Genomic DNA, 14,023 nt, shown 5'->3' with positions numbered 1-14,023 from the left:
AGTCTGCTTTGAATTGCCTCATTACCATGCCCCCTCTGACGGGAGAGTGAGAGTGTAGAAGCAGCCTTAGACTCATGATGGTTGAACAGTGAAAGGTTTGGCGGTTTGCTTTGGGAATGCATCTAGCAGGTCTGGTCCTTCTGTAAAGTTTCTTTCAGAAACGTCCGAATTTATGGGAGAGGCACACCACACAAGAAAAGGATCTCTTGTAATCTTTTCATGCTTTGTGACTACCTCTTATCTTTAGTCTGTTAATTGCCTGTATAGTCCTGTTTGGGGCATTCTTTTCAGGAAAGGTAAAAAGGACAAATTGAGTTGTGACCCTTATTTTAAGAATTCTTAAACTGAAATGTAAAGACTAAACTAAATTTTTAATTATAGTTCTGTTGGTTTGTAAGTAATAAACATTCAAAAGTATCAACCTAGATTTTCAGATTCAATTCCTCTTCCTGGAGAACTGGAAATGCAGATCTGTTTGGTAATTCAGAAATTAAGTTCTCATCCTCTTCTGCTACTCACTTTCTGGTTAGGACAAACTCTAAACTGAGTACATCAGTCCAGTACCCTAAATGACCTTGTGTCTGCACTGTGAGTCCAAAACAAGTCTCCATCTAGATTGAAATGACTGACATTAACCAGGTGAATAGTAACAGAGACTTGACCAGTTGGATGAAATCTAGACTGGCCACCCTGTGACTTACCTGGCCAGCAGAATATTCTCTGTTATACAACCATGATGTCTGATTGTCATTGGTACATTAAAGCAGGGGTGAGCAAACTTTGTACATCAGGCCCCACTTTTCATCCCTGCAATTAGCAGGGCCACCCAACCTGTCCAATGTAATCCAAACTGATGGAAATTTTGGTTACTTTCAGATGAAAAAAAACCCTTTTGCATGTATAAGAAAGCAAGTATGTAGCATGTGAAAACTTTATTGATCTAGCTATAATTGTAAATACACACATACAACCAGTAACATATTTCAACATTTTTAAGGAGATGGATGAGCCTGAGACCAGCAGCCAATCATGCTGTGCCCCTTTATGAAATTTCACACTGCCCCCCTGGGGGGATTCCCTGCACTTTGCTCACCCCAGCATTCAACTACATTTGTACTGCTCAGAAGCTGGTATTTCCAGTTTCAGTTCAAGCCACAAGAATATTTATTTCTTTGAAACCAGGAAAAGCACTCTGGCAAGCAGCACTGCTGTGAAAATCTGGGGTAAACCTGGGAGAGAACCAGTGCTTTTTTTGTGCCGGTACTTTCCAGTACCGACTACTGGCACCTTGGCAGCCCCAGACATAGGACTGGCTGTGGGTAGCGGATGGGGAGCTGGCTGAGTACTTGCTCCTCCTTTTTTTTACAAATAAGGCACTGAAGAGAGCTAAAAGAACTCTGTAGATCTTCTAACGGGAAAGTTTGGGGTTCAGATGAATTATTAGGCGGAGACGCCTATTTTCTCCAAACCAGTCTGCCTTGTCTGGGTTCTGACATAAAGGACCTTCACCGTCTCTGTTGACCAATGATATGCTTTTCTTTTTAATGTCTCCTCATGGTGTGCCTAGCAATGAAATGGAACCAGGTTGTACCAGGTTAACTGTGATGGTGATATGGGCTGCTGTTGAATGGTGGCTGAGTTTAAAACAGCAAATTAAATTTGAACTGTGGGTATAGAAGCCGGTGATTGGTAAATGGAAGAGAAAGGAGTAACAGCAGCAGCATCCAAAAACGATGGCCTGCTTCACTAGTAAAGGAAAAGAATATAAGCACTGATGGAGCGTTTCTTATGTATTCTATGGGGATATGTCATTATCAAAGCTGTAAAAGAGAAACACTTTGATTAGCAGTGCTAACTGTGCTGGTTCTAAGAAAGCATGCTATTCTGAACATTTGTACATCTTAGGGTGAATTTACAACTGTGACACTGCTGTCTTATGTTGATATAACTACTCCAGGCAATGTAGTTCCACTACCATAAAACAGAAGTAATGCAGTGGTGATCCTTGAGTCAGAGTGAGGCCCCTTAAAACACATTTCCCTCTTCCTAATATTCGGTCTTTGACTACACATTAAAATGTTGCTCCAAATATTTCTCTTATCACTCTTCTGTAATTAGTCTCTCTCTAAAATACCCTCCCTTTCTTTTACTGGGAAATATAAGGCCCTGAACAAAGTGCCTCATTCTGAACACATTTAAAGTTTGAAGGAGTTGGGATGAGGACCTAAATGTTGCTCCTTACTGTAATGGACCAGACTAAAGCATATTAAAGAATAGCTATTTCGGAATGGATTATTTCAAAATAACACTGCTGTGTAGATGTAGCCTCACAGAGCTGGGCCCAGTGATACTATTTAATACCTTTATTTGTTCAGGCTTCATTTTTAAGTTTTTGACATTACATTAACAGGATACCAATGTGTCATTTTCAATATGTGACTTTTGGCTATATTACAATTCTGAATGGAAATTGTTTCCATATTCGCAATTGAGATAGATTAGACATCGTCTTCTCTGTATTTTAGAATGTGTCACTAAGACAGCAAACCTCGAGGATATTAAGTTTACCTGGCACAAGGAGACATCAGCTGAATATGAAAGCCGAACGAAGGAGAAAAAAGAGTTTAAGAAATGGGACTTCATTCACATGATACAGGTAAAAGTTATGCATAGAAAATGTTGAAGGTCTGGCTCTAAGGAATACGCCTCTATGGCAGTGCTTCCCAATTTTATTTGGCCTGAGTTAGCCCCTCCCATACTTCATCCAACATGGAGGATAAACCTACCTTAGCCATTCTAGTCCCAAGGGCCCAACTTTAAACTAGAAAGAATTTTGTGGCACCCGTAAGAACAGTTTGACTTCAATGGGAGGAATCCAAAGTGTTTTGGAGCCTACTTGTTTTTCTAAGTATGGGGGTCATTAGATAAGCGAGATGGAAAAAGTGGCCCCTGTAAGTGGTCAGTGCTTGTCCACTGATGCCCTAGCAGGCATACTCAGAACAAGATGACCAACAGTTTGCTTACAGAAGAGTAAATTCTCCACTTCTGTGATGGAGCTCTCCCAAGTGAGCAGAAGTCCTAGAGTACTCATTAAGTCTGATCCAGGGGTTACTCTGTGTATTGTACATAACTGATATTTCGCTAGATCCATCCAACTTTTATTGGCTAGAAATGGAATCACCAGAAAAATTTCAACAATTACATCAAAGTTCTTGTTTTGTTTTTTAAAGGTATCCAATGCAAAGCTGAAGAAAAAACTTAGGACAGGCTCACTACTTGCCCTACCCCCTAGGCAAGGTGGAAGAGGTCATAAGACACTCCCTCCCTCCTCTGTGCAGGAGGGGAAGTGGGAAGTTTACACATTGCCCTCCCCCACAGCATGTCAGTCCTCATAGCTGAGCTGGAGCAGATAACTTCCTTTTCTTCACCCAGTCAAGAGCTGTGGCAACTTACTTACTTACTGGAGCAAAGGCACAGGGACCAAAATGTGGTTCTAATTACTACCTGATGCCTGTTACTCAGAGATTGTTGTAAATCCACTTCTGGTATTGAGGAGCTGACCCTGAGGGTAGCCGACAGTCCCTTATTTTAAGGGAGATCTCTTTTTTGTTTTGCTTTTTTTTCATGTCTGTACAAAAAGACCAGGAGTTACTGACAGCTGCTTCTGCCAACATGGCTACTTTGGCTTGCAGGGGCTGGAGTAAGTAAACCGACAGAGCTCTCTTCTTTCCACTTAGAGAGGCTACAGTGGCAGCTTTACAGCCATGCTGCTGCATTGGTGCTGTAAGCTCTCTAGTGTAACAGTAGCACAGCTTCCTCTCTGGGGCGCCCTCCCACAGCTGCTTCCACTGTCTGCTCATGGTCTTCCTTCTTTCTCGCCATACACAGGAGCTGCCCACACCCCAGCAGTTGCCATTAATCTCCAAGGCTTGGAGGGTTTACTTGAAAATATTTCTTTTTCACTTCCAGATGCTTTACTATGTAAAAGATATCCGAGCTACTATTCAATACTTTCACAGTCTCCTGGAAGCTAACACAAAGCTCCTCATTATTCTCGTTTCAGGTAGGTGACATGCAGTGGGCTCTTTCCACACGCAGTCCAGTTCTGAAGGTGAACCTGAGTTCATCACCAACCAGTTCTTACTTACTTTCTGTACTATTAGAGCTCAGGCTCCTAGTTAGTGAACTATCAGCCAACCAGACATCGTGTGTGTGCCTGAGGCCTGTTTGTGTGTTCTCTACAGCAGACTGTGCACGTCAAAGCTCGCAATACAAAAAACAGTGCTGTGAAATTCACAACTCAAAATCTTGCCAACTTCACTGCTTAAAAAAAATTGTTCCCTGACACAGCAATGTCTCTCTTTGCAATGCATTCCAAAGGACTACTGCAAAAACAGGGACTGTGTTAAACTCATAATAGACAGACCACAAACCAAAGCCACATGATCCTGGCACCGTACTCAAGTAAGGAGTGCCACTGACATCAGTGCAGCTGTTCATACATTAGGATCAGGCACAAAGACTTGCATCTCCTAGACACATGTGGCATTAAGTAAACAGCAGTAATGGTGCTCTGTTGTGCCATACAACAGGTGTTGGTGGACATATGGTCTATTTTCCCCTTTAACTGCCCATTACCTTAATATCATCTTTCTTGTGGGAAAATCTCATCTGCAGAATTAGATTGGCTATGTCACATATGAAATGCTGTATGACTGATTTGGTGGCAAAATGGAAAACCAGATTAAGTTAAGTATCGGAGGGGTAGCCGTGTTAGTCTGGATCTGCAACAGCAACAAAGAGTCCTGTGGCACCTTATAGACTAACAGAAAAGTTTTGAGCATGAGCTTTCGTGAGCACAGACTCACTTCATCAGATTCTGGTCATGGAAATCTGCAGGGCCAGGTATAAATAAGGCAGAGCAAGGCTGGGGATAACAAGGTTAGCTCAGTCAGCAAGGGTGAGGCTTACTACCAGCAGTTGATCTGGAGGTGTGAACACCAAGGGAGGGGAAGCTGCTTTTGTATTTAGCCAGCCATTCACAGTCTTTGTTTAATCCTGAGCTGAGGGTATCGAATTTGCAGATGAATCGTAGCTCAGCAATTTCTCTTTGGAGTCTGGTCTTGAAATTTTTTTGCTGTAGGATAGCTACTTTTAAGTCTGTTACTGTGTGGCCCAGGAGATTGAAGTGCTCTCCTACGGATTTTTGTATATTGCCATTTCTGACATCTGATTTGTGTGCGTTTATTCTTTTATGTAAAGACTGTCCAGTTTGTCCGATGTATATAGCAGAGGGGCATTGCTGGCACATGATGGCATAAATTATATGGGTAGATGTGCAGCTGAATGAACCCACGATGGTGTGGCTGATCTGGTTAAGTCCTGTAATGGTGTTGCTGGTGTAGATATGTGGGCAGAGCTGGCAACGAGGTTTGTTGCATGGATGGGTCCCTGAGTTAGAGTGACTGTGGTGCACTGTATAGTTGCTGGTTAGGATTTGCTTCAGGTTGGCAGGTTGTCTGTGGGCAAGAACTTGTCTGCCTCCCAAGGCTTGCGAAAGTGGGGGATCATTGTCCAGGATGGGTTCTAAATCCCTGATGATGCGCTGTAGAGGTTTTAGCTGAGGACTGTAGGTGATGGCTAGTGGTGTTCTGTTGGTTTCTCTCTTGGGCTTGTCCTGTAGTAAGAGGCTTCGTGGCACACGTCTGGCTCTGTTGATCTGTTTTTTCACTTCCTCAGGTGGGTATTGCAGTTTCAAGAATGCTTGGTAGAGATCCTGTAGGTGTTTGTCTCTGTTGGAGGGGTTGGAGCAAATGTGGTTATATCTTAGTGCTTGGCTGTAGACAATGGACCATGTGGTGTGTCTGGGATGGAAGCTAGAGGCATGAAGGTAGGCGTAGCGGTCAATGGGTTTATGGTAAAGGGTGGTATTGATGTGGCCATCACGTATTAGCACCGTGGTGTCCAGGAAGTGGATCTCATGTGTAGACTGTTCTAGGCTGAGGTTGATGTTGGGGTGAAAGTTGTTGAAGTCCTGGTGGAATTCCTGCAGAGTCTCCTTCCCATGGGTCCAGATGATGAAGATGTCATCAATGTAGCGTAAGTAGAGACGGGGTGTTAGTGGACGAGAGCTAAGGAAGCGCTGTTCCAGGTCAGCCATGAAAATATTGGCATATTGAGGGGCCATGCGGGTACCCATGGAGACTCTGGAGAAATTCCACTGGGACTTCAACATCTCTGCTATATACATCGGACAAACTGGACAGTCTCTACATAAAAGAATAAACGCACACAAATCAGATATCAGAAATGGCAATATACAAAAATCCGTAGGAGAGCACTTCAATCTCCCGGGCCACACAGTAACAGACTTAAAAGTAGCTATCCTACAGCAAAAAAATTTCAAGACCAGACTCCAAAGAGAAATTGCTGAGCTACGATTCATCTGCAAATTCGATACCCTCAGCTCAGGATTAAACAAAGACTGTGAATGGCTAGCTAAATACAAAAGCAGCTTCCCCTCCCTTGGTGTTCACACCTCCAGATCAACTGCTGGTAGTAAGCCTCATCCTTCCTGACTGAGCTAACCTTGTTATCCCCAGCCTTGCTCTGCCTTATTTATACCTGGCCCTGCAGATTTCCATGACCAGCATCTGATGAAATGAGTCTGTGCTCACGAAAGCTCATGCTCAAAACTTTTCTGTTAGTCTATAAGGTGCCATAGGACCCTTCATTGCTGTTACAGATTAAGTTAGGATTCTACAGTACTGTGATATCAGATGATTATGCATACATTAACATTACCAAGACTGGAATTCAACATAACTGTGTGGAAAATGTCCCACACAGTGACATGAGGTTTTATGATGTTAGGATATAGTAAAATGTAATGATTGCTAAGACTTGTAAACATTCATTTATGATTGTTTCAGCAGGGCCCTTAGACAGCTAAATATCTTTGAGGAAGTAGACCTCATTACTTAAAGTTTTGTTTTATTAGATTTGAGCCAACTTGTAATATATATTTTAAATAAGGATGTTTACCCTTTTTTGTTTTGCAAACAATTAGAAATTTGCTGTTCAAAATGTTTTGTGAGTCATTTGGGGTTGGTAACATGGTAGCAAGCTGTTCTGTGTAAGTATGCCATATTTAAAATTACAGGAGTTTTGATTTGACACACAGGTAACAAGTTTCAGTTTATTGATTCCATGAGTACAGCTCTGGTAATCAATTTCCTAGCAGATACCCACAAACCTGAATTTGAAATTTCTTGTCCATGAATATTCTGGATATTCACCTGACTTCTTTCAAGCTGCCAGGAAGCCGTTCACTGTCATATTCATAGGAGGCAAACATGAAAAGGGGAATGGACACAGTCAAAAGGAACTTTTACAAATTTGAACAAATTGCAGAAAATACTTGTAGTAACTCACACTTCACAAGTGCATCGGTCAAGCCACATCTACAGCTAGGACTGTTAGGTCTGGTCTACACTATCATAGTAAATCACTCTGACTAACATAACTTCAGTTACATAAATAATCTCAATGCAGCGCACTGTATTTACTGCAGGAAGTAGAGCTAAGGATGTTGACTTCAATTACATTATTCATGTAACTAAAGTCAATTTCCTTAGATCAACTTCCTGCCATAACTACACTTCACTGTGTTGACAGAAGAATGTCTCTTGTGGACTTCATTATACTTCTCTGAGAAGTGGAGCACACAAATGGAAGGGAGAGTGTTCTCCCATTGATTTAGCATGTCTTCACTGCAAACGTTAAATCAACAGTTGCTTCATCGATTGCAGGGGACTGGACTTGATGGCCTCTCAAGGTCCCTTCCAGTTCTGTGATTCTATGATTTGATGGCAATTGTAGACATATTCACAGAAAACATGTCCCCAGTAACGATTGCTGTTTGCACAAGTTTGAGTTATGTGGTACAAGTTTTCCTAGGCCAGTCTTCCAGCCTAGGGTTACCATATTTGAACTTTCAAAAAAGAGGAGACCCCTTAGAGGGAGTGCATCTGTATGAGTATCTCCCAACTCACATTGTATTAACGTGTCATAGTATATATAAAACACATTAATATAACATGAGTTGGTATATAGTGATACAGATACACTCCTTCTCTGGGGTGTCTTTTTTTTGAGAGTTTAAATATGGTAACATTACTCCAGCCTTAGTCAGAACAAGAGTCTCAAGGGTAGGATTTCCAACCCGGACTGGCTTTGAACCTGCAGAGAGTTGGACTGGTGACAAGGAAAGCAGAAACAGAGAAGAGCAGAAAGCAATGGAACCAGCACAGAAAAGAAAAAGGTGAATCAGATGCAGCATAGAATAGCAGAGAGTTTAAAAAATATAACTAATGAAGGAGGGAAAGAAAGAAAGGCAGAGAGTTAAAGAGAGGAAGCAGGAAGGGAATGGTGAGATGGGAAAGTTGGAGGACAATAAAGAGGTAAAAGCATTTCAAAAAATAAACCTAGGGACTCCAAGAGAAGAACTGATAAGGATACATAGTCAGTCTATGAAGGTTTCAGTAGCTCCCACCTTCTATGTTCTGAGAGGCCGGGGAGCTACATGAGTTAAGTTGTAATGTTTTAATCACAAATAAAAAAAAAACCATTCCATTTACATCACCTTGGAAATAAAAGTAGTGCCAGATGTTGTGCCTACAGAGAGTTGTTATAATAACACTTCACTCAGATAGGGCATAATTTCTCAGCTCAGAAATGGCACCAACTCACTGAACACTGAAACCAGCAACTTTTCTGCAATTAGTACTCAGCATTCATGTTCAACCTGGTGAAAAGAAAATATCATCAGCGTCTCCTCTAAACCACTGAAGTATTTATTATACAGAAGGTAACTGCTCACTGGCAAGGCCAGTTTTGAAGAATGGTTTATTAGTTAAGGGAATTTAGAGTCCTGTCTCTCAGCAGGTCTTCAATTAGGCCTGGATTTACTTCCAGCCCACCCACCCAGGGCTGTATCATCCTTTTTATAAACGATTTACACTAGAAATGCTGGATCATGGACCTGAGATTAGAGAGATGAAAGAAATCAATCCTGCATTGTCTTACGCTGCATTGTCTTCAGCTTTCCTGACTGTTCTTTTTGTATTGTTTGCTGCCGTGATACCTTGTTAATTCAAAATATGTCTCTGCTGTGAAAACATACATGTGAGCAAACTTCTGATCACTGCGGGCCAGACTGTGGCTGGTCCTTACATGCAGGTGCAGAATTGGGGAAGGCTCATGGGAACCTTTCCGCTCACCCCACCCGTAACCCTCCCACATTGTATAGCCTAAATAAGAGCCAGCCAAAATTGTAAGCTCTGCTTGCTCTCCAGAGAGGGAGGGCTCCGCTTTACAGAGGGGAAATGGGCAAGGACCAGACTTTGTCCCCCAACCAGCCTGTGCAGTGGGACTGAAAGGACATGTTCCCTGTAAATTGTGAACTTTTGCAGCCACTCAGAAGAGGTTCAAATGCTGCCAAACTGATTAGCAAAGCACCCACAGCTCGGTTTTGTTTTTACTGGTGGTGCATGTTTGCACGTCTTGCTGCATTAAAACAATTTATTCCACACGTGGGTGCAAAGAATAGCAGGACCATTGCTGAAGGGGTGTAGCTGCAGTCATGCTCACTCTATCCCCAAAACAACTCTGAGGAAGAATTTTGCCTGAGCCTTAAGTGGTGTGGGCTGTGCACCATCCTTTACTCTGGGCTCTAGGCGACTTAGCTAGAAATATTAGATACGTGTACATCTATGCAACTGTAGCTGTAAATATTAGATACATGTACATCTATGCAACTGTATCTGTAAATATTAGAGACAACCAAATGATTAAGCTCTTAAAACGTGAACACTGGTGAACAATCCCTGTATTCTTTCAGACACAAGGCTTCCATTAAGAAACCCCATCCTGCATCAGTAGGATTTCTGTCATGGACAGCAGTGGCTACAGGATTTGGCCTTTAACAAATTTTGCATAAGGGGGTTCCTCAGTGAAGGGGTGGATCTGGAGTGGATTTCTCCATGAGGCCACTACCGCTGTGTGAGCTGCCTTGTGAGTGGGGATTTGGTGGTGAGCCCATCCTAGCCTTTCCTCCAAACCAGTGTTCCCTCTGATTTTTTTCCATCCCTAGATTAATTAAATTGTGTTATGTGCCCCAAGGCACACATAGATGGGCACCACCAATAGAAACACCTGGTGCCCACTATGGATGGCTCAGGGGGCTCTGTTAATCATCTGGGCAGCACCTGAATCTTTCCTGAGTGGCTGCCCAAGTGCTCATCTTACACTGCACTAAAGCTCACTGTGCATTGGTTAAAGGGAAGCAGAAGCAGCGGGTGTGGCTCAGTTGTGCAGACTCTGTGTATCCTGCCTTTTCCTCGCCACACCAGACTGTACTGGTTGCACTGTGGGATGGCCCTTTTGCTTTCTGGGGTTTTACCCAGTTGGTTAGCAATTATTTTGCCTATATCCTCTGAGCTGCCATGATAGGGAGTGTATCTCCCAGTCTGTGCCTCTGCACCGTTCCACTCAGAGCTGGAGCCATAGTGCTTAGAACAATCCATCTGAAACATGGTCTCAATGTTCATCCTTTTAAGAGATTTTATTATAATTTATTTGGCAGGAACCAGTGGCTGGGCGAGGCTGTGGAAGAAATATGGACCTCGCTTACCTCTGAACGATCTTTGCTTATATGTTTCATCTGCTGACATCAAAGAGCAACTTGATACAATAGGGCTGAAGTATCAGGTCTATGAGCTTCCGTCCACTATGGACATAACTGATTGTTTTATCACAGGAAACAAAGATGGGGAGCAGCTGCTGGATTTTTTGACAGAATGCTGCAATTTTAGTGAAACTGCTCCGCTTGATCTGAAAAAGGAAATCATGGAAGAACTAAGAAAGCCTGAATGCAGTGAAGAGAAAGACGGAAGGGTTTTCTTTAATAACAACTTGAGTGCAATAGTGATTGAGCCATGACTAATTTCTCCTGGATTTCTCAGTCCAAAACCAAATGTTCCCATACAAACAGTTAATCACTTAGATAGCTATATGTGTTTAAGACTCTACAAATGACGTTTACTAAAGTATGTCTTAGGAAGTTTAGAGACTGTTAGGAAGTTATTAATAGCTACAAAACACATTAACACATTACTAATTCTTCAAAAATATATTACTCAGCAAGTTATACTTTAGTATATGCCAGTACTCTAATCAGCATATATGTAACTGGCACCATTAATCAAAGCCCCTCAGATACAAAACAGTCCAGTTCTGATGGATAGGTAAGAAGTAATAATGACCTAGAATAGCTTTTTTTATGATTGAATTATGCTATCCAACCAAAATATTTATTTTAAGATGGAAAGTACATTTGGAACTTGGTAACTCTTCAACCTAGCTTACAACACTCTCCCACCATAATTACTGACCTTTGGGTTGGTGCCTCTACTACTGGTGAGGTTTTGAGGTGATTGTGACCCTGCCTTCAAAACAACATCTGGTTATCTTTGGCAGGCACTAGTCACATGGGTCTGCTGCCCTACTAATCACCATCTCATAGCACTGCTCTTCTGTTCAAGAATTTCCAAATTTGTTTTATTTTTACTTGCAGCTTCCCTTCCCTATGTCTCTGATTCACACGTACAATGGATTCTGCAGAGATAAAGCAATAGCTCTCATAGTCCATTTCTCAAACTGAAGAAGCTCCTGGGGCAATAGCTGTCGTAACTTCCATGCATGCAACATGTACAGTATCGGCTCATTATCTTAGATGCCTAGATCTCTGAAGCAATGGATTAGAGAATAAGGTAGCCTGAACAGTCTTAACAAGGATGATTTGCTGCTGATCTTTTAAACCAAAACCTTGTCTCATGTTTTCAATTTCACTTAGCGAATATGTGTTTTCTCTTATTTGTCGTACTTCTTGTGTAACAAGGGCTACATGTTCATGGTGGCCTTCATAATATACAGACTGTAAAAATAAAACTTAAAGGCCCAAACAGCTCTGGCATCAGTGGGGACAATCTTGCTTTCAACAGAATTACACCAGAACTGGCTCTGGCCCAATGGCAGCTATATTATAAGCTATTCAGCAAGAATGATCTTTTCAGAAGTTTTCTAGACACACTGAACTCTTTCTATCTTAGAGTGCATCTGTGTGGAAGCTAAGAAACTGCTTCGCTGTAAATTCAGCAATAGATATATATGCATTATCTCTGCTCAAGCCAGCAGGCTAAAAGTAGCTGTGTAGCTGTGGTTCAGGCCCAGCGGCTGACTATGTATCTTGCAGGTTAGACAAACTACTGCCTGGGCTATCCTGAGCTATACTGCTATTCAGGACCACTGATGGGGAGGAGGCCAAAATGGGCAGCTGTTCCCAGGCCCTTTAATTTCCTGTGCGAGTCCTACAAAGCATGGACTGGGCAGCATAGAGTGGCTGGCTGGGTGAGGGTAGTCCCTCGAGTCTTGTCCCTTCAGGGTGCCCAGAGCCGTCAGCCCCCTCACACACACCATGCTCAGTGCCTCAATTCTGTTAGGAGCCCTGCTTTTTTTTTTTTTTTTTTTTAATGCTAGCTCAAACACATTCCTGACTGTAGTGTAGACAAAGCCTGGAGGTCTTTCTCATGCTTCTCAATGTAGATGAAATGACTTCATCCTAAATCCACCCCCAAAACATCACTGTCTTCATTTCAATGTTGATTAATTCGTTTTGCTAAACGATTTCATGGTTTCAGTAGCTACCATGCACTGTGCAAGGCGTAGCACTTAGTGGAATACACTATATATTTGCATGAGTGAATTTAATAGCTTGAATACTCAGTTCATTCAGTGAGGCAGGTGAACTTGATTCAATATTGAAATGGTTTGCTGTAGCTAATGCTTCAGCTGCAAGAAGGGATCTTTAATTTTGTATATAAAGCCAATTGAATATAGCTGTATTAAATATTTGAGGTGATGGGTGATTTAGTTGGAAGTGTACCAGGCATTAAAAGCTATTTATAGTCATGCTGGTGTGAATTGTTTTACATATCTACGTGTAGTGATCAAATATTAATCCCTGTGTACTTTAGAATGTACCTACAATATTTCTCAGCTGCTCCACTGAACAGAAACTACCACCATTTTTGTACGGCAGCATGTGCAGTTTCAGGTGTTAGCAGACCTAAATATAGCCTGTAACACTATGACAAATGCTAAAAAGCAGAGGCAAGGCAATCTCCCCTTCAAACACAATGCTGTGTGTATCTGTAATGTACAACAGATGAATGATTTCGGCCAGTTGTCATCCATTATTGGTGGCATGGCCACCTCAGTGGTACATTAGCAGGAACTCTTGTGTGAAGAAGTTCTTCCTGTTGTTTGTTTTAAACCTGCTGCCTATTAATTTCATTAGTTAGCCTCTAGTTTTTGGGTTATGTGCAGGAGTAACTAACACCTCCCTATTCACTTCCTCCTCACTGGTCCAGATTTGATTCTCTCTTTCATAGCCCTCCTTAGTTGTTCTTTCTGTAAGCTGAACTGTCCTTCTTCATCTCGTCTGTTCCATCCCCCTCACCATTTGCATTGCCCTTCTTTGCAGGAATTTTTGTAAACACAATACTGAAGCTGATGAGAAGGGAATGAAAGAGAAGATGTGTACTTGAAAGAGAGAGCTAAGACAAAGCAGAGGAGAAAGAGAGAGAGCGAGAGAGAGAGAACTTAATTAACTAGGTTCTCTCTTGCTTCAGGGAGTACTCTGGAGGCCTTTTCCTGGTTTTTTGTTTGTTTGGTTGGTTGGTTGGTTTTGTTGGAGTACTTCAAGGAGAACCCTGTGTATAAACTGATCTGTCAGCCCAGAGCTGTACAGAGACATCAGCTCTGAAATCTGTTGCGTATGTGCCAGCATGGTGGGACAGTTAAGGCTTTCTGATCTCTTATCTATTTTCTTTTACTGACATGATAACAAGCCTTAGAGATGGGGGAAGGAGTAGGATTCTAATTTGCCCTGTGCCCAGTCCAT

General features: G+C 42.1%; 1 protein-coding gene across 4 annotated transcripts in view; it reads left to right on the top strand.

Annotated features, from left to right (window-relative positions):
- Positions 1 to 13,011, top strand: part of HNMT (histamine N-methyltransferase) — a 33,850-nt gene extending 20,839 nt beyond the window's left edge. For all 4 annotated transcript variants that reach the window (XM_075001000.1, XM_075001003.1, XM_075001002.1 and 1 more), the window contains 3 exons: positions 2,526 to 2,656; positions 3,970 to 4,063; positions 10,646 to 13,011. In XM_075001000.1, coding sequence (XP_074857101.1) covers positions 2,526 to 2,656; positions 3,970 to 4,063; positions 10,646 to 11,001 — 581 coding nt within the window. In that variant the 3' untranslated portion in view covers positions 11,002 to 13,011. The remainder of the gene's footprint in view (positions 1 to 2,525; positions 2,657 to 3,969; positions 4,064 to 10,645) is intronic.
- Positions 13,012 to 14,023: the final 1,012 nt, after the last annotated feature.

This window comes from Carettochelys insculpta, chromosome 8 (genome assembly GCF_033958435.1).
Source record: "Carettochelys insculpta isolate YL-2023 chromosome 8, ASM3395843v1, whole genome shotgun sequence".
NCBI classification, from domain to species: domain Eukaryota; kingdom Metazoa; phylum Chordata; order Testudines; family Carettochelyidae; genus Carettochelys; species Carettochelys insculpta.
The sequence above is the reverse complement of the archived record's forward strand: the minus strand, read 5'-3'. Positions and strand labels throughout refer to the sequence as shown.